This window comes from Jaculus jaculus, chromosome 2 (genome assembly GCF_020740685.1).
Source record: "Jaculus jaculus isolate mJacJac1 chromosome 2, mJacJac1.mat.Y.cur, whole genome shotgun sequence".
NCBI lineage: Eukaryota > Metazoa > Chordata > Mammalia > Rodentia > Dipodidae > Jaculus > Jaculus jaculus.
This window is the reverse complement of record NC_059103.1, coordinates 180,022,397-180,043,465: the sequence shown is the minus strand read 5'-3', so window position 1 is coordinate 180,043,465 and position 21,069 is coordinate 180,022,397. Positions and strand designations below refer to the sequence as shown.

The 21,069-nt window shown below is 38.8% G+C and overlaps 1 protein-coding gene across 1 annotated transcript in view; it reads left to right on the top strand.

The window, feature by feature from the left end:
- Nudcd1 (NudC domain containing 1) overlaps positions 1-21,069 on the top strand; it is a 76,765-nt gene that overhangs the window by 45,192 nt on the left and 10,504 nt on the right. The window contains exon 8 of the mRNA XM_004661389.2: positions 1,429-1,554. Within this exon, the coding sequence (XP_004661446.1) occupies positions 1,429-1,554 (126 nt within the window). The remainder of the gene's footprint in view (positions 1-1,428; positions 1,555-21,069) is intronic.

Below are 21,069 nucleotides of genomic sequence, written 5' to 3'. Positions count from 1 at the left end.
GGGAAGAATAGCAAGCTTTCCAATACTTAACTGAATAGTCTATCGCACTCTGTTTACAGCACTGCACGGTGTCTCTTAGGACAGGGTTTCAAATTCTTCTACATTCTTCTGCTAATCAACTTAAAAAGCCATACTGTCAAGTTTAGCAGTTAATGACCCCACCCCAAGTACCAAGTGCTCAGAAAAAGTACCTGAAGCCGGGCATGGTGGCACACTTCTTTAATCCCAGCACTTGGGAGTCATTGGTAGGAGGATCTCCATGAGTTCGAGGCCACTCTGAGACTACATAGTGAATTCCAGGTCAGCCTGGGCTAGAGTGAGACCCTACCTGAAAAAGCACCTGAACAAAAGCAGCTGCTAGTGGGAAAGTTGTTTATTTTGTCATATTGTCTCAAGGGGATGCTCCATGATGGCAGGTGACAGCATGGCACGAACAGAGGCTGAACATCACCTGTGCCACAGCAGGTGGGAAACAGCAGCAGGAGAGTGAGCCAAACTCTGGCAAGCGGGAGCTGGCTATAATATTTCTAAGCCTGTTCCAAACAACGTACTTCTGTAGCTAAGTTCCATCCTCCCAATTTCCATGAATATTCAAAACACTAATCTAATTCAAACCACCACACCATCAGAGACTGGACTTTTCTTTGGGGGTTGTTTTTAGTTATACATTTGAGTTCTTTTTAATAGGTACAACACTTTTGGGTATTAGTTTTCATTGGCTGTCTTAGATTTTTGTTTGTTTTACATGGTGATAAGTTAAGCTATTTTTAAAATATTATCTTATTTGTTGGCTCTGTCACTCAGTTATTGTTTGGGAGAATCCATGTGCATGGATAGTGGTTGCAAAGTACATTTTTATTGCATTTGTCTCCAAAAGGTGTATCATTTCATTTATAATTTGAGAACTGCATAACACAGCTTTATCCCTTTACCACTGGTGTTATATTTTGGAAGTGCACCACCACGCCCAGCTTGGTTTTGAATTTTTGAGGTACAGTCTCACTATGTTTTACCCTCTAAAGTGCTGAGATTTTAGGCATCATTTCCAGCTTATAATAGCTGTCTTACTGTTTTCTACTGACTGACATTCTGCCACATTTATAAGAATGGATAAGTCGGGCTGGAGAGATGGCTTAGCGGTTAATCGCTTGCCTGTGAAGCCTTTAGGACCCCGGTTCGAGGCTTGATTCTCCAGGTCCCAAGTTAGCCAGATGCACAAGGGGGCGCACGCGTCTGGAGTTTGTTTGCAGAGGCTGGAGGCCCTGGCGTGCCCATTCTCTCTCTCTCCCTCTATCTGTCTTTCTCTCTGTGTCTGTCGCTCTCAAATAAATAATAAAAAAATTTAAAAAAAAAGAATGGCTAAGTCTATTTTCCTATTATGTGTTTGCATTACTTACTTGCTTTTTTTTCTTCTTTTTTTTGCCTAAGAACCCAAATCCAGAAAAGGAAAAACCTCCTTGTAATGCTCAAGAATTAGAAGAATGTGATATTTTCTTTGAAGAGAGCTCCAGTCTATGCAGATTTGATGGCAATACATTAAAAACTACTCATGTGGTAAGTTCTTTGTAACTGTATTTCTTCTTACTTAGTATGGACAATGTTGGTACCATCATTTCTTTCCTCCCTTCTCCCATTCCATTGAGAGCCCTTCTCAAGTGGGATTGCTAGAATTAGTTGATAGATAAAAGTTTCATAGATCCTAATTGAATGACCAAACATATATTTTGCAAAAAGAGCTTTACTAAATATGATACATCTCATCATTTCATAAAATAGCAAATCGCACCACTTCATACTACCAAAACCAGTGCTGCAATGGTGTATACTGTTTAGTCCTATTGAATATTGATATTTCTCAATTTGCTGTTTTTCTGCTTTTTTTTTTTTACATATGCAAAACATGTTTGCATGTGTTTGGGCATATATGTGGAGGATAGAGAACGAACCATGGGTATTATTTTGAAGAATACCATCCACTTCTTTGGTTTCTTGGTAGGGTTTTGTTCTAGGCTAGTCTAACCTGGAATTCACTGTGTAGTCTCAGTCTGACCTCGAATTCACAGTGATCCCCTAAGTCTGCCTCCTAAGTGCTGTGATTAAAGGCGTGTGCCACTGTATGCAGCAGAGAAAGAGAGACAATGGATGTACCGGGTCCTCTAGCCACTGCAAATGAACTCCAGAAGCTTATGTCACTGTTGCAGTTAGGTTCACATTGCTGGCAGAAATCACCTGACCAAGAACAGCTGTGGGGGAAAAAAAGGGTTTATTTTGGCTTACAGACTTGAGGGGAAGCTCCATGATGGCAGAGGAAAACAATGGCATGAGCAGAGGGCGGACATCACTTCCCAGCCGACATCAGGTGAACAACAGGAACAGAAGAGTATGCCAAACACTGGCATGGGGAAACTGGCTATAACACCCATAAGCCCCGCAAAACACCACCTCTAGGAGGTGTTAATTCTCAAATCTCTATCAGGTGGGAACCTATCATTCAGAACACCTAAGTTTATGGGAGGCACCTGAATCAGACTGCCACGTTCACCTTGTGCATATGGCTTTACATGAATGCTGGAGAATTGAACTTAGGTTGTTAGGCTTTGCAGGCAAGTGCCCTAACCTCTGAGCCATCTGTAGCCCTAGCTGCTTTTTGTTACTCATCTGGAGCTTACCATTTAGGTTAGATTGGCCAGCCTACCTTTACTTCATCAGATCTAGAATTATGGGCACTCAGTGTGACACCTAGCATTGTAGTATTTGGGTTCAAACTCAGGCCCTCACTCTTGTACATAAGAACTTTACCCACTAATCTCATCTTGGCCTCTACCAGATTCTTTTATATCTGTTAGAATCCTACAGTATTAAACTTCATTTTTTCTTTTTATATCTAGTATTAAGACACAAGTATTTTCTCATATTATTACAACCCCTGTTAAATAGTTAACGTGTGTGTGTGTGTGTGTGTGTGTGTGTGTGTGTAATATCTTTATGTGAAGCTTTTGTTTAGTAGTTTTCTATGCACTGCAATATCCTTCTTTATTAACTTTTTAACCACTTGTGATATTGGTGTTTCTTTAAAATGTGTCCTTTTTGTTACATGGATCCTTTTATAGACAAAGATCTTTAATGAAAGGTTGTAGACAGGGCCTCTGACAAGCTGTCAGTTGTTGCCTGTTTCATGGCATCTTTATCTGTCCCTTCAGTGTTCTGTTTCATTTTTCTTAGTGTATATGCAATATGTAAAACAGTATCTTAATCTTTATTTTTATTATATTTATGTGTGCTGTGTGTATGCATGTTCCTACATGTGTGGGCTTACATGTGCATGTGCACGTGGAGGATGGAAGGTGACATCTGGTGTCTACCTTAATTGCTCCACTTCATTTTTGATACTTCATTTTTGATACTGGGTCTCTTACTGGCATGCAGCTCACTGATTAGACTAGACTACAAGAAGTCTCCTTCAGTTTTCCCAGCACTGGGATTAGGATGCACCCCACACCCAGCTCTTTCTCTTGGGGATGCATGAGATCCTCGTGCCTGCAAGTCAGTGCCCTACTCACTGAGCTGGCCCCATCCTATTTTTTTTTTCTTTTTTCCCAAGGTAGGGTCTCACTCTAGCTCAGGCTGACCTGGAATTCACTATGGAGTCTCAGGGTGGCCTCGAACTCACGGTGATCCTCCTACCTCTACCTCCCAAGTACTGGGATTAAAGGCATGAGCCACCACGCCCAGCTCCCATCCTGTACTTTTTAACTGTTGATTAGTTCATATGTTAACTGTACATACTTTTGTGAATTTTTAAAAATGGTTGTCTTAGTGATTTTTTTTTTATTAAAAGCATACTTTGTATGGATACATCATGTGTTGATACCATCTTTTCCCTTCCCCCTGTCCCCATTCCCCTGAGGGCCTTCCTCAGGGGGAGTTGCTGGTATTCCCATGGGGTTGGGGGTAAGGCTTTGTGAGAATAGCAGTCAGTTCTTGGGGAAGCAGGCCTCTGCATGACATCCCAACCTGTGACTTTTTTTGCTCCATCTTCTGCAAAATCTTCTGAGTTGTGGTAGATGTGTTTGTAAGTCATCTACTTCAGTGATAAGCTCTCGGGAGCCTCAGAATTTCTGCTTTGGTAAATGTTGAGTATCCTCAACATCCATCTCCTTCACCTGGCTCTGACTGTCAGGCTCACCCTGGAAACAGCACCCTTGCTCATCTCCCCAGTACCTCTGTGGTTTCATCTGGACCTTGGTTGACCTGTGAGGGGTAGTTTATCTGTTACTTTAGGGAGATTTTGATTAGGTGTAACCTTTCTTTTAGCCAAAAACTAGTGGGAGCTTGTCATGGATACTATAATCTTTGTCTCCATAGGATTCTGTCCTGGTTCTTAATTTCAGCTATGGGTTCCTTTCCACTGAGTAGTTCTCTTAGCCAATCATAAAGCCATTGGTTGTCCACCAAGGCTATTTGCCACCATTGCACTTGTGTGTGCATCTTGTCAAGCTGGTTGCTTTGAGTAGCTTAGACACCCTGCTTGCGCACACCATTGTTGGCCAATTTCACCCAGTAGCTCATGTAGCACTTTTCAGCACTAAATGGCTAGCTGTCTGGGGACTGGCCCTCTTCTGGATTCCAGCAGGGTCTCTCCATATTCTGCGTTGGTAGCATGTGGTGTCTTCAGCAATAGGGTCTATTTTTACCTCAGGCAGGTGAAGTACTTTGACAGAAGCTTGTCTTGTTTTGGGACTTTGTAGATCTCTCTGATCAACAGCTCAATGCAAGTAGCAACTATTTTTTGATACACACCAGAGCCAATATTTTAAGATTGAGCTTCATACTACCCTTTCTATGACCCTTCTTTGCAGACACTACCCCTATATTGTGTTGAGAGCTAAATCTTTTAGTTTACCTTCAAAGAGAAAAGTTTCTATGGTACCAGTTCATTTTGGGTTAGTTTTGTGTTTAGTTCCCCCTAACCATGCCCCCTACCCACCAGCCCTTCCATTCCTATTGTCTTATCCAAAAGTTGGCTATCAGGTATCCCAGCAAACTCAGGCTGTTGCAGGTTAGGAACCCCACATGCGGTATTTCTTAAAAAAATATTTTATTTTATTATTTATTTGTTTGACAGAGAGAGTGAGAGAATGGGCATGCCAGGGCCTCCAGCTACTCCAAACAAACTCCAGACACATGTGTGCCCCCTTGTGCATCTGGCTAATGTGGGTCCTGGGGAATCAATCATGGGTCCTTTGGCTTTGTAGGCAAATGCCTTACCAGTAAGCCATCCCTCCTGCCAAACATGTGGTATTTTTACTTCTTTGATTGTATATGTTCTCTGAGTATGATCTGTTCCAAGTCTGTTCATTTTGCTATAGATTTTATTGTATCATTTTTTTTCTTTCTGCTACATAGAATTTCATGGTATAAATGTACCACAACTTTATTATCCATTCATCTAGTAATGGCCACCTGGGTTGATTCCAATTCTTAGCTATTATGAATTGAGCAGCTATAAACATGGTTGAGCAAATATCTCTGCAGTAAAACGTGGAGTGTTTAGGGTAAATGCCCAGTAGGAGAATAACTGGACCTGCTGTTAATTCTGTTTTCATCTTTTTCTGGAGTCTCCATATTGATTTGCATACTGGTTATACAAGTTTGCATACCTATGAACAGTGAATGAGGGTTCCTCTTTCCCCACATCCTCACCAAAATTTACTGTCATTTGATTTTTAATTATTGCCATCCTGTCTAGAGTAAAGTGGAATCTCAGTTGTTTTAATTTGTATTTCCCTGATTTTTTAAAGTATGCTGAATATTTTCTTAAATCTATATTATCCATTTGTATTTCTTCTTCGGAGAACTTCCTATGCAGTTAACTGCCCATTTTTTTTGAGTGGGTTTTTATTGTTTAGTATTTTGAGTTCTTTGTAGATTGTAGATATATCAGTGGTATAGCTGGCAAAGATTTTTTTCCCATTCAGTGGATAATCTGTTGGTTCTGCTTATGGTATGTTTGTCTATGCAAAAGTATTTTAGTTTAAAGAGATCCTGTTGGTTGAGTGCTTGTTTAATTTCCTTGGCTACTGGGGTTTTGTTCAGGAAGTCTTCCCAGAGCTATATTGTGGAAAGTGCTTCCTATTTTTTCTTCCACTAGTTGAAGAGTTTTCGGACTTATATTGAGGTTTTTAATCCATCTGGACTTATTTTTGTTTATAGTGAGATGAGTGGGTTTAGTTTCATTTTTCTACATGTGGTTATCCAATTAGTCCAGCACCATTTGTTGAAGATGCTGTCTTTTCTCCAGTTTACATTGTTGGCTCTTTTCTCAAAGATCAAGTAGTTGTAGTTACTTGACCTGAGGTTAGGATCTTCAGTTCTCTTCCATTTGTCTATATTTCTGTTTTTATGCCAGTACCATTCTGTTTTTGTTACTATGGCTCTGTAGGCTCTAGATTGGGTATGGTGATACCTCCAGAGGGTTTTTGTTTTGCTGAGGATGTTTGCATATCTGAGGCCTGTTGCCTTTCCATATGAATTTAGAGGTCATTCTTTTCTATCTCTGTGAAGAATGATGCTGGGATTATTATTGATACCACATTAATTCTCTATATTGCTTTTGGTAGAATTGCCATTTTGACAATATTAATTCTACCTATCCAGGCACAAGAGAGGTCTTTCCATCTTCTTATATCCTCCTCATTTTCTTGAGTGTTTTTATGTTTTCATTATGGTTTTTCACATCCTTGGTTAGTGTTATTCCAAGGTATTTGTTTTTTTTGTGTGTGAAAATGGCACAGTCTTGCTGATTTCTTTCTCTTTATATTTGCCATCTGTGTATAGGAAGGCTAGTGATTTTGTGTGTTGATTTTGTATCCTGCCACTTTGCTAAAAGAATTAATTAAAATACAAGTTTCGAGGTGACATTCGGGTCACTGTAAGTATAGGATCATGTGCTTTGCAAATAGGGTTAATTTGACTTCCTTTTATATCTTCTCCGTCTTGGTGCTTGGGCTAGGAATTCCAGTACTATGTCGAAGAGCACTGATAATAATGGGCATACCTGTCTTGTTGCCAATCTCAATGAGAACTTGTTGGGCCTTGAGAGCCTGGATGCGAGGCCTAGTGGAACTTCCTGAGCCTAGCTAAAGTTTGGTGAACTGCCTTCGGCCAGCTATGACTCAGCAGGGGGCCAAATGGCCTCTGGCCTGCTACTTCCGCACAGGAAGTTAGAGTTAGAACCAATCTCAGAGGTCGTGGTATGCTATTGGCCCTTACATCTCACACCATCCTAAAATCCCCGCCTTCTTTCTCAACATTATATTAACACACACCTGTAACAATAAAGTGAGTTCCTGCATTGACAGACTCCTGGCTTGGTAGCACTACCTGCCGGGGTGCCATGCACGCAAGGGCGGGAACTCTAATTTCCTGTGCGGAAGTAGCAGGCCAGAGGCCATTTGGCCCCTGCTGAGTCATAGCTGGCCAAAGGCAGTTCACCAAACTTTAGTTAGGCTAAGGAAGTTCCACTAGGCTCACAGGAACTCAAGTCTTTACCCATTAAGTGTTAATTTAGGCTTTAGGTGCTTTGTATATAGCCCTTATTGTGTTGAGATATAATACTCCATGCCTATTCTTTCCAGCATTTTGGTCATGAAAGGTGTTATATTTTGTCAGAGTCCTTGCCTTCTCTGCATCAGTTGAAATGCTCATGTGGTTCTTATACTTAAGTTTATTTTTGTGGTGCATTATGCCAATCAATTTCCTTATGTTAAGCCATCCCTGCATCCCTGGGATAAAGCCTACTTGATCAAGGTGGCTATGCTTTTGGTGTGTTGTGGAATTCCGTTTGCGAGGACTTTGTTCAGGACCTCTGCATTTAAGTTAATCAGGCATATAGGCCTATAGTTTTGTTTTCTTGTATCTCCGTTTTTGGTATTAGGGTGATGCTAGCTTCATAAAAGGAGTTGGGGTGCTTTCCCTGTTCTCTGATCATGTTAAACAGTTTCAGAATAAGTGGTTTCAGTTACTCAATGAAGGTTTGATAGAATTTGGCTTAGAAGCCATCCAGTTCTGGACTTTTGGGGGAGAGTTTTTTTTTTAACCTTTTCAATCTTCATGGATGTGATAGGTTTGTTTAGGGGATTAATCTGCTCAGAATTTAGTTTTGTTATGTTGTACGTGTCTTTTTTTCAGATTATACAGTTTGTTTGGAGTAGAGGTTTCAGAAGTATGTCCTAATGATTCTTTCTATTTCATTGATATCTGTTGTGACCTCTCCATTTCATTTTTGATTTTGTTAATTTCAGATTTCTCTTTTTGCCATTTGATCAAATTGACCAGGGTTTTATCAATATTGCTTACTTTTCAAAGAACCATTTCTTCATTTCATCAGTTTTTTTAATTGCTTTCTTAGTTTCCAATTTTTTAATTCCTGCTCTGATCTCTATTATGTCTTTTCATCTGAATGTCTTAGAGCTAGATAATACCTGTTTTTCCAATGCCTTTAGATAGATGGTTAGGTTATTTGAGATGTCTGTCTTTGTCATGAAGGCATTTAGTGCTATGAATTTTCCCTTTAGGAATGCCTTCATTGTGTCACATCAGTTTTTTAAAAAAATATTCTATTTTATTCATTTATTTGAAACAGAGAAGGAAGTAGGCAAAGAGGGGAGGAGGGAGAGAATGAGGGTCCCAGGGCCTCCAGCCACTGCAGACGAACTCCAGATGTGTGCACCCTCTTGTGCATCTGGCTTACATGGGTTCTGGAGAATTGAACATAGGTCCTTTGGCTTTGCAGGCAAGTACCTTCATAGCTAAGCCTGACCTCGCCTAAGTTTTGGTATGTCATGTTGTCATTACCATTTAATTCTAGAAATTTTATAATTTCTTTTATTTTTTATACAATCTATTATTTAATATGTTATTTAGTCTCCAGGAGCTGGTAGAATTCCTGTTATGTCTCTTGTTAATTTCTAGCTTTAAAGCATTGTGATTGGATATGATGCAGGAAGTTATATCAATTTTTCTGAATTTATGGGATGCATGCTATATGGCCTATTATATGATCTACTTTGGAGAAGGTTCCATGGGCTCCTGACAAGAATGTGTAATCTGTAGAATTTTGGTGGAATGTTCTGTAGATGTCCATTCAGTCTAGGTGATCTAAGGCGTTATTGAGCTCTATTATTTCCTGTTGGATTTTCTGTTTGGATGATCTGTCTACAGATGATAGTGGAGTTTTGAAGTCCCTACCTATGATGATGTTTGTGTTTCTGTTTTGTTGTCAAGTAGGTTTTGTTTTATGAACTGTGGTGTACCTGTTTGGTATATATAGATTTATGATTGTGATGTCCTCTTGTTGGATCATTTCTTGATGAGTAAGAAGTGGCCTTCTTTGTCCTTTTTTGTTTGTTTTGTTTTGATTTTTGGTTTGTTTCGAGCTAGGGTATCACTCTAGCTTAGGCTGACCTCAAATTCAGTATGTATTCTCAAGCTGGCCTCGAACTCACAACGATACACCTCGTGATCCCCCTTTGCCTCCCAAGTGCTGACTCTTCTTTGTCCTTTTTGGCTACTTTGTTTTGAAGTCTATTTTATCAGATATTAATGAAGCAATGCCTGCTTGTTTCTTATTTCTATTTACTTGGAATATCATTTTCCATACTTTTACCCTGAGGAGGTGTCAGTCTTTACTAGTGAGGTTTCTTGAAGACAACAAATAGAAGAGTCCATTTTTCTGATCCTCTGTTAACTTGTTTCTTCTATGTTTTGATTAGAGACATCCATTGTAGGACTGGGTGATCTTACTGGATTTACTTGCATTTGGGAGTTGGCTGCTGTGGGGGAGACAGAGGTGCAGGTGCACACAAGGGCACCTGCGGGCAGCAAATTGTGAGGAGGGCCTGCAAGGTGAGGCAGCAAGACAGGAATGCACAAGGCTTACCAAGGTGGCAAGGCAGGGATGGTCATCCCGGTTGAGGGACCTAGGTGGAACCTGTGGACAGTGAAGCTGCAAATCTGGTTAGGTTGGGTGAGATGGGCAAGAGTGGTGAGGAGGTCAGAGGGTCTAGTGGGCTACCTGAGAGCAAGGGAATCAGCAGGTTCCCGACTTTGCCCACTTCCGTCACTAATGTCTCCTACTCCCTGCCTGCCCAGTGGAAGTCTGCTAAGACTTACTGTATTGGAGCCACCCACAATTCTTGTCTGATATTACTCCAGGAGCTGAAGCACGGTTAGGAGGCTGCCATATTGACCAGAAGTCTGTCTTAGTAACTTTTAAAAAGCTGTTTTCATGTCATGTGATTTAGTTTTCTTCATTTGAGAATATTTTTACTTCTTAAAATCATCTGGATATAAAATCTTTTTTTCAGAATTGCATACTCTTTGAATGCTTTGAGAAATGTATGGCAGTAGTTACTGTTGCATGGAATGGACTGGTGCAGTCACTGTTTTCAAGACTTTAGTCCTCAGCTTTGTAGGTGATCTACTGTAGAATTAAAGCTTATGTGAAACTTCTGCTTCTAGAGTGCTGAGTCCAATGTATGCGTCACGCTCAGGAAGATGTTTCGTAGTTGTTTTGGTAAGAAGGGTACCCATTGAAAACCCATTGCCACTGGAGCTGTGCATGTAGCTACTACTCTTGTCACCAAAACCAGAAATAGTATGTCTTTAGGAGACTCAGCAAGAGAACAAGTTAGACTTTTGATACTCTGCTTTTAGGGCCTGAGTCTTTGGAATTTGAAGGTTCTGTTTCAAAAAAGTTGAAAATTCATGCCAGAGCCTGGTGTGGTGGCACATGCCTTTAATCCCAGCACTCAGGAGGCAGAGGTAGGAGGATGGCCATGTTTGAGGCAACCCTGAGAGGACATGGTGAATTCCAGGTCGGCCTAGGTTAGATGGAGACCTTACCTGGAACTCCCCCCCCCCAAACAAACAAGAAGGAAAATAAAATTCATGCCAGATTTGGCCTAGTATGTTCTGTCTTTTAAAGTGTTAGGAGAAATGATATTCTGGTAGAATTACGGAACCAAATCTTTGGAACTTGATTCACCAGTTCTAAATTCTCACCAAACATTTTAGTTCTTGAAAGGAAATTTTCACTATTACCCATTCTCACTGTACCTTTCTCATTGGTTTTGGGTACTTAACAGCTTTCTTTAAGGAGTGAACATTATTCTGAAACTACTGAAAGGAGTTGTAAAGTTAGCATTTCTAGATTATACTTATGTACTGCCACTTATGTTTAATTATTATTTCTTCCAACATTCCATAACACCAGCAAGTTCTAAAACTCATGTGGAAACATCTTGCTCATCATAGTGTGCCCATCACATACCAGAGTTACTAGTTTTGGAAATTGTTTTAAGACTGGTCTTTCAGTGGCAATAATAAAGCAAAAAAAAAAAAAATACTTTCTATCCATCTTGAATCTTAAAACTTGTTTGTGCCTTTCATTCTCCCGTCCTAATTAATCAATAATCCAACTGAAGTGGCAGCTCATCATAGCTAATCTGGATTATGATGCAAAGCCAGATAATCAAAGCTGGAATTTTGCTTCCTAGAAGTTTTGTTCTCACGTATCCCATAGATGATGCCCTTAATCATAAGCAAACTAGAGCAGCCACACAGATGCTCTTCTCTTTAATGCTAGATGTTAGAAAAGCAGTCACAACTCTGACCAAGGAAAGACTCTTAGAGAAAAAGGTGGTAAAACTGAACAGGATTTACCCAGATACTTGACTCATTTATTTTATTAAAGCTGTAATAGTATAGTGTTGATCTCAGTATCATAGCTGGGAGCATCAAAAGTGAGGACAAAATGTAACGCATAAGAAACAAAGACAGTCCTTGTCACCTTGAAGAAACCTCTTTCCTTCTCTTAATCTAATAAAGTCTCTGCACCTAGAAATAAAAGAATGTGAAATATAAGCTTTGTCATAAACAGATTCTATTCTCAGAAAGTTAGGAAATTATACAGTTGCTTTTTGTACCAGAACTCATTGAGACAATATTTAATGAAACATTTCTAGAATTTTGTACGTATTTTTAAATTTTTACTTGCTGGTTTAAGTTTAAATGGTATTTAATTAAGAACAAAAGATTCTTCAGCTTTATTTGGAATATATCTTACAATTTTTCCAGTGTAAGCACTTTCATTTTTTTCTGTTATCAGTAATTTTTATAAACATAAACTAAGTGAAGTAAATAAAGTAAGAATGCAAATATTGCTCTTTTGTATACGAATAGTAAAGTATAATGGAAAAGACTGACCTCCACTTAGAGGGGAGTTTTTTTGGAGGGGGGTTGTTTTCTTTTGTTTTGTTGAGGTAGGGTCTCACTCTAGCCCTGGCTGACCTGGAATTCACTATGTAGTCTCAGGGTGGCTTAGACCTCATGGCGATCCTCCTATGTCTGCCTCCTGAGTGCTGGGATTAAAGGCATGTGCTACCATGTCCAGCTAGTTTTTTTTTTTATTTTTAATTTAATTTTTTTTAATTTTGCCTTCCTGAATAATTTGCTCATTAATAAGTCACATAGCACACTAGCATTTACACTGCTTGTGGGTCTTAGACGTTTTCACTTCATTATTGTCCTTACAGAATGAAGGGCAAGTGATTTGCTTAATCAATTTTATACTAAGTAGACACTATCACTTTGTTCATTTAAAATTTTTGCCTTTTTAAAAATCAAAATATCAATAACTGTGGGCTAACTCCACAATGCACGACCCATATACCTCAACAAGGAGGCACCAATGGGAAGGGGGTAGGTCACGGATGAGCCTAATAATGGTACCAAACTGCCTGTATTTGCTGAATACAAAACTAATTAAAAAAATCAAAATTTCAGCAAAAATTTTAACTGGGAACTTTAATATGTGAGCAAACTGTAAATTGCTTATATTCTTATTAAATTGTCTTTGTCCCCTCTTTCCGTCTCTACTCCATTGAGGGCTCTCCTCAGTATGAGTCGCAGAGTAATCACCATGGCTCATCGTCTTCTCAACAGAAAAGTTTTCAAATAGCACAATGAACTCTAAATCAGAATCACTTTTCTAGCCTACCGTCACAGCCTACCAGCATATACTTGCCTAAACACAGGTCTGCATGCTGAAGTCTGAAATTATAGTGTTGGCAATGCTGGGTTCTTTAAATGCTGTCTTCAGGCCTTGTCAGTGTTTGTTTCTTTATCTTTGCATGGCTTCGCAGCCTAATGCCTTCTTTAAAGGGAGAGCAGTCATACTGAGTGAGTGGCTTCTCTTTAAAGGGTCTGAGGAGATATTGCCCTTGGTAAAGTGCTTGCCTTGCAAGCATGAGAACCTGATTCAGTCTTTAGTACACATGTGAACAAGCATAGTGTAGTGCCACACTCTTGTAATACCATTTGGTGGAGGCAAAGACAGGAGGAGTCTTGGGGCATTCTGTCTAGCCAGTCTACCCTGATTTGTGAGCTCCAGGCCAATGAGAGACCCTGCCTCAAAAAAAAAAAAAAAAAAAAAAAAAAGATGGTTTCCTTGAGAAATCACCCTAGCCTCCACACATACACACCCACAACAAAAATACCAAAACTTAAAAACAGCATATTCACAACTATAGTCACATTCTGAGGTTGAGGGTGTTGGTATATCACATAAATTGTGGAGAAGGGATACAGTTCAATCCATAGCAATATTCTTCATTTAGATTTTAGCAGTCAACATTTTGCCTCATTTTTCTCTATCCCCTCTTTTGATGAAACATTTAGGAATGAGTTGCAGATACTGTGTGCCTTTGCCTCTAGTACTTGCTATTCCTAACCAAAAATGAAGCTATTTCAATATAATCACAATGCATAAGACGACTGAATGCTATTATAATATTTTGACTTACTATGAAATTCATATTCAAATTATTCCAGCTGGTCAAGTATTGTATTACATAATAGTATTTATTCCTGATTTAATCCCATTACACATTAAGTTTGGGTGTCTCTTTTTTTTATTTATTTTTTGTTCATTTTTATTTATTTATTTATTTGAGAGTAACAGACAGAGAGAGAAAGAGGCAGAGAGAGAGAGAGAGAGAGAGAGAGAGAGAGAGAGAGAGAGAGAGAGAGAATGGACGCGCCAGGGCCTCCAGCCACTGCAAACGAACTCCAGATGCATGTGCCCCCTTGTGCATCTGGCTAAACGTGGGTCCTGGGGAATCAAGCCTCGAACCGGGGTCCTTTGGCTTCACAGGCAAGCGCTTAACTGCTAAGCCATCTCTCCAGCCCTTGGGTGTCTCTTTAGTCTCCCGTAATTTACAGCTAGTTATCCAAACTTTTTAAAAAATATTTTATTGTTATTTATTCATTTGAGAGAGAGAGAAAAGCAGATACAGAATGGGCACACTAAGGCCTCCAGCCATTGCAAACGAACTCTAGACAATTGTACCACCTTATGTATTTGGCTTACATGGGTCCTGGGGAATTGAACATAGGCCCTCTCGCTTTGCAAGGAAGCAGCTTAACCATTAAGCCATCATCTCTCCAGCCCAACCAAGCCTTTTTGATTGAGACTATTTCATACCTTTTATATACTATACCATCTCTGAATTTGGGCTTATAGAATACTTCCTTATCAGATTAATGCATGCTACCACGAACACACCATAAAAGATGTTTCTTTTCTTGGTTATCACATAGGGAGGAATGTGTCAGGTAAGTACTCTTGTGATGATCAAAGCAACACTCTTGAAGGTTTAGTAAATTATATGTTTTTCTTATCTGTGTCTCCCTATAGTGGCTTCCTGTGTGTTACATTAAGAATAATAACAACTGTTCTTACTGTTGTCTGCAAGCAACCTTCAAAGCTTTTGTAATTCATTATATTAATACATTTTAAAATTGAGATCCAGCAAATACCATACACTAGAAATTTCACAGAATAGTACTATGTACATATATATATATTCTTTGTTTTATGCTATGGTATTACATATAACATATAAATTTGATAGCACTATGATAACATATCTGTATCTACTCTGATTGTTTTTCAAACTGGAAAAGTCAAGGTTTTTTCTTGTATTTCCAATTTCTTTAGGAATTTTTATAAATAAAAAAAAGTAAGTATATTTCCATCAATTAATTTCTCATCCCTCCTTGCACTCAGGATAAAGAAGTCTTTAATTGTGTTGGCAACTTGTTTGTTTCTTTGTTTGGGATGCTGTTGTTGTTTTGAGGCAGGTTCTCACCATATATATATACACACATACACACACACACACACACACACACACATATGTATGTGTGTGTGTGTGTGTGTGTGTGTGTGTGTGTAGCCCAGGCTGACTTGGAACTTGTTCTTCAGCCCAGACTGACCTTGAATTTATGGTGATCATCCTACCTCCACCTTCACAGCACTGGGAATAAAGGTATGGTCCACCATGCCCACATAAGCATGCAAGTTAATGAGTGGGTATTCAAAAGAAATAAAACTAGAACTGTTTTTAAGACTTTCATTTTCAGACATCAATTTCATATATAAAATGAATAAATAAGCACCTTATCTGTATAACTTAGCCAACCAGAACCAAAAGAGGAACATATGTAGTAGGTTGATGAACATATCTGAAATAGTTTCTAACCAGGAATACATTGGTGGCTTTCACTTATAGTTATTCTAAGTGAGCTTTCGGTAGAGAAGATGTGCTGAAGACTACATGTCTAAGAGTACTTCAGAACTAAATGATAGCCATTACTTATCATCTCCTAAAGAAAATCAGCCTTTCCAGAATGAGTTTGCTCTTCTATAAAGTGGGATTGTATTCCCATTTCTTAGATAGTGAAGTTTAAGGTAATAAATACCTGCTCAGTACTTTATATGTAATTATGATCTAGAATATACAGCATATAAATTTGAAATCAAAAGTTTCTATGTGGGCTGGAGAGATGCCTTAGCAGTTAAGGCCTGTGAAGACTAAGGACCCATATGGAGTTTCACCAGATGCCATGTAAGCTAGATGCATGAAGTTGGTACAGGTGAGCAAGGTTGCACATGAGCACTAGGTGGCACAAGCATCTGGAGTTCAGTTGCAGAGGCTGAAGCCGTGTTGCACTAATTTTCACTCTCAATCCGACATCTCAGGAAGAATTTTATTTCTGAGTAGATAATTAAAACTTTTTTTTCTGTATTCTTTTTGAATATAATTTGGTAATAACAGTAATAAAGGTTTGTTAAAATACCTTCACTTTGGCATTTAATCTTTAAGAGTCTAAGTGCTCAGTATTCCAAGAATTAGAAGACAACCAACTGACTATTTGAAATGAATGCTTCAAATTATCACAAGAGTATTTTACTCTGATTGTAGTCTTCACTGCTATCTCAAAGATAAATACAGCCCTTTCCATAACAAACAGGGAGATAGAACTTATATTTGAATGGCCCCAAAAGTCATGAATTTCAAACAATTTACTTAGCACTAAGAAGGAATAAATTCCCATAAAGCAAATTGTTTTAAAAACTAATTTTCCCATTTGCATGTAAAGTTATATATAATGCTGTCCCAACAGTCTTATTGACATTTGTACTTGGTCAGTACCTTTTTTTTTTTAAATTAAGTAACCTTTAATGATGTAAAACATGAAGAAAACATAATTGACATTTATGACATTCAAAAAGAAAAATAAATCAATTTAAACAACATTTGAATATCTTAACATAGAGCATCTTGGAGACAGAGTGACATTGTAGAAGTTTGCATACCAGCCAGGTGAATAGCAGTTACTAGGCTGCATATTTCTATAGTAACACCTTTGGATACATTCAAAGGAATGGGCACTATTTGCCTTCATTATCTCAACTAAGCATATGTGGGGGCTCCAAGGAACTGAGGAAACAGTCTCTTCTGGTCTCATTGAGGACTAAAGACTTAGAGAGTCGGTCAGGTTCTGGTAACTGGACCATCTACTTGTCTCCTGAGAATCAGGTGTCCTTGAACTATCAGAGTATTTTATCATTCTGGTCACATTTGCTTCTGCTGAGCCCTAACCAAGCTGTCCGTGCCGCTCTGCTTTCTGCTCTACAGCAAGAGTTTCTGCTTACTACTGCATTCTTTTTTCACTGTGCATCTTCTTAGCTTGAATTGTTTGGTTTTGTCATACAGACTTTCTCTGAAACATACTGTGGTTTTGGCAAGTCACTGTCTTGTGAAGAGCTGTCCTAGAACTTCAGTCTGATAATTTCATAGACCAGTGGTTGAAAGATGGTTGTACCATTCATTGTGATGGTGTAGTCCGGGGTCGGGATCTTGCAGTGCACTATTTGCCTGCATGTGTATATGGATTTTGTTGTAGCTTTTGAGCTATCACCAGTTTGCTGGTTACAAGTGGAAATCCTCGAACTTTTTAGACAAGTTTAGTGATCAGTTCCAGGTTTTGCATAAAGATACAGAAAATTGGAAAAATTCTTGTTCCTAGTATAATGAGAAAAGACTGGATTCTTTGTAATTTTTATGACTTAAGAAATAAGCAGTAGAAAGCTAAGGTAACGTATAGCCAGCATACTTCAAGTCTGTGAGAAAGTAGATCCCACCACAGCAAGGCATCAGAGAGTACAGGAAGAAGAAAGACTGTCATGTAAGTTAATAGCAAGGATTCAGCTGACAAGTTGCTAAGGGACTGGGGATAGCAAAAGATGGGAGAACTCATAGAATCCATAGAAAAACAGAGATTGACATACTTACAAGTTGTTCTTTCTGGACCCTAGCGAGGTGCTAACAGCAGTGTGTCTGGGAGCAGGGTGGGAGACTGGAGGATTGCTGGTGGGTGGTGTGGTGCTGAAAGAGAGGGTATCTGTGTTATGAAGCAAAGCTAAGCTACAGGGGGAAGAGCATCAGGTCTTTGCACCCCAGTGCCTCAAAAAGAGACTTCTCCCAGCTTGGGGATAAAATGAAGATGAAAAATAACACCAGTGCACTACTAGCTTGACTAACACTGCCCAGGTCCTGAAACTGAAGGCGCAGAGACTGAGATTGAAGCAGAAAGTAGAAAGCATGCTGCCTTCAGCTGTCCATAGGTAGCACCAAGTCATAGGAGTCTACCATTAAAAAAGAACAAGAGCATGCAGAGAAACATTAGATGCCCAAGTCTCAAAGTGGGCTAATATTGTTGAAGAATTAATTCCTCACTCCCCACCATAGCACAGAGACACTGGAAGAATATGAAGCTTGTGGTATAAGCTTGTCATAGCAACAGAGAAACACTGTCTTCATACACACCACCACACCCAGGCTCCAGATATCAATACTAATAGTACTAACCTCGTCTGCCACTGTACATATGAGGTCTAACACACAGTCAAAAATTATGACACAAAAGCAGAAAGTTAAAGTGCTCCATTGGCAGAAAACAAGGCAAATATTACAACTAGACTCAGATAAGACAAGTAATTTAAACTAATGGCTAATATGTTAAAGAGATAATGGTAAAAGTAGTTGTATAAATGAACAACACTATAGTTACCAGAAAAGACAACTTGCAAAGGAATAAAATGGAAAATTCTAAGGAAACCATTACATAAGAAGACTAATATACCTCCAACAAATTCATTGGTTTACTAAATGTATCATGAAAAACGTGAGGCTGGGATATAGCACAGTTGCTATGGTGCTTGCCTAGCCTAGCATACACGAAGGCTTGGGTTTAGCATTCCTAAACTAGGTGTGGTAGCATTCACCTGTAATTTTTGCCTTTGAGAGTTGGAGGGAGAAGTATAGGAAGTTGAAGAACACCCTTGGCTACATAGTCCATTCAATGTGGGATACATGAGACCCTATCCCCCAAAAAGAAAAAGACCTGCAGATAGGATATTATAAACATTAGAGCCTCAGCTTTTTACATTGTATCATGGTTGCTGCTTACTGACCTTCCTGACAGGGAAGGGCTTAAAAAGTATTTTAAAAAATTAAAAATAAGGTATGAGGTGCATACTTGTTTTCCCAGCACTGGAGAGGCTTAAGCAAGAAGAAAATAGAAATAAAAAGCAAAATGTCCTGTGACTGTGACAGGATTAAATTAGAAAAGAGTATACAAAATTAGAAAATAGTAACAAAAATGTGAAAAATTCACAAATATATGGAAATGAACATATTTCTCAGTAGGAGCTCACAAAGAAAGAATTTTGTGATTATTGAAATGAAGCATGGCCCATGCAGAATGCTAAGTACTCAGATAAGAAAATTGTCATATTAGAAAGGGGATAAAAATCCTTTGATTTGTGATTTAAGTTTTCCCATGTAGAAACCGAAAAGAAGAACAAGCTATAGGCAGAAGAATAAATTAAACTATAAAGATGAATTATTGAACTATAAAAATAGCTAGTAAATTGTAATAGTGAAAATAATCGAAACACTTGCTTGAGATGGAAGACAGGTCCTCTCGAGAGCTTATCATTGTTAAGTCTCCTTGCCAGACTGATGAATAAGAAAGAAAACAGATTACCAGTGTGAGGAATCGAAGGTAGGGATTGCAGTACAGATTCAAAGAACACTAAAGTATAAATGGATTTTATAAAACAGCTATATGTCTATATATTTAGCAATTACGTGAAACAGATCCCTTGTAATGCAAAATTACTAAAGCTCACTCAAAAAATATATAACCTGAAATTTTGTGTATTTGTTTAAAAGATTGACTATATTATTAAATCCTTCCAACAAAGAAATTTCAAGGCCTAGACTGCTTTCACTGTCAAAGGAAGATTCAATACCAGTCCTATATAAACTTCTAAAACAAAAATGAACATTTCCTAACTTTTTATACAGTACTATCTCATACCAGACAGGGACATTATAAGAAAACAGAGAGATTCTTCATGCATATATAAAACAAACAATGATAGATTCAGTAAAGTCAGCGAATACATCATGATGAAGTCAGATTATCTTAGGAACTCAAGGCTGACTAGCATCCAGGTAATGAGTCATAATTTGTCATGTCAAAAAACTAAAAGAGAAAACCATTTGATCATCCTAGTAGATGCAGAATTTTATGTTAGCACCAATTTATGATTTTTTAAAAAAACTTATCAGAAAACCAGTAATCAATGGTAACTGCCTCCTCTAAAACCCTGGAATTAAAATAAATAATGTCACAACATCTTGCTACTCCATACATCAAGAAAAAAATTTGGGAGTACTTACACTGATCCCAAGTGTTAGTGTTTGCTTTGCATCTCTATGAGCCAGGACCAAGAGGTGATCGTCAACTGGACAGGCTAGAGAATCACACAGTAGGCGAACCTCTGGGTGTATCTGAGGGAGTTTCTAGGTTGGTTTTTGATGTGGGAAGACCCACCATTCCTTGGGCTGTAGTCCAGGCCTGAATACAAAGGAGGCTTTCTGAGTAGAGTACCATCATTAATCTCTGCTTCCTTCCCACACTGCCTCAAACCCGACCACCCCTGTGCCTTCCCCACCATAGTGGACTGTACCCTCAAAGTATGAGCCAAATAATCCTTTCCTCCCTCCCTTTCTTTCTTAAGTTCTTGTGTCAGGTATTTTATGCCAGCCATAACAAAAATAATGCATGATGAAAGATTCATCTTGGTTGACTTTTAGAGATTTCATGTAAGGTCACCTGAATCACCTGTTTGGATCTGAGCTGAGACAGAATGTCCCAGTGACGGTAGCACATGGTAGAGGCACTCACCTCATGGTAGACTAAAATTGGATAGAGCCAAGATATACCTTACATATGCCCCAGCAACCGATTCCTCTAACTACGCCCCACCTCCCATGGTTCTGCCATTTTTCCATAGTCAGCCCAAACTTTGAATCAATTAGTGGGTCACACCATAGATCATGTCAGAGTCCTTATCTTTTGAAATGGACTCACGCCCCAGGCGTACTTAGCTAATTTGGGCAATTCCCAATCCAGTCAAGATTAACCATCACAGTGGGAGTTTTGACGCTCACAGTTCATTGTGTGCCATTACTACCATCACAAACTCACTAGGTTACTGTTTTCACCATACATACATACACCATCCTCTGAGCATACTTAAGAATCCTCATCTATGTAAAGCATAACACTTTTACTTTTTTGGGAAGA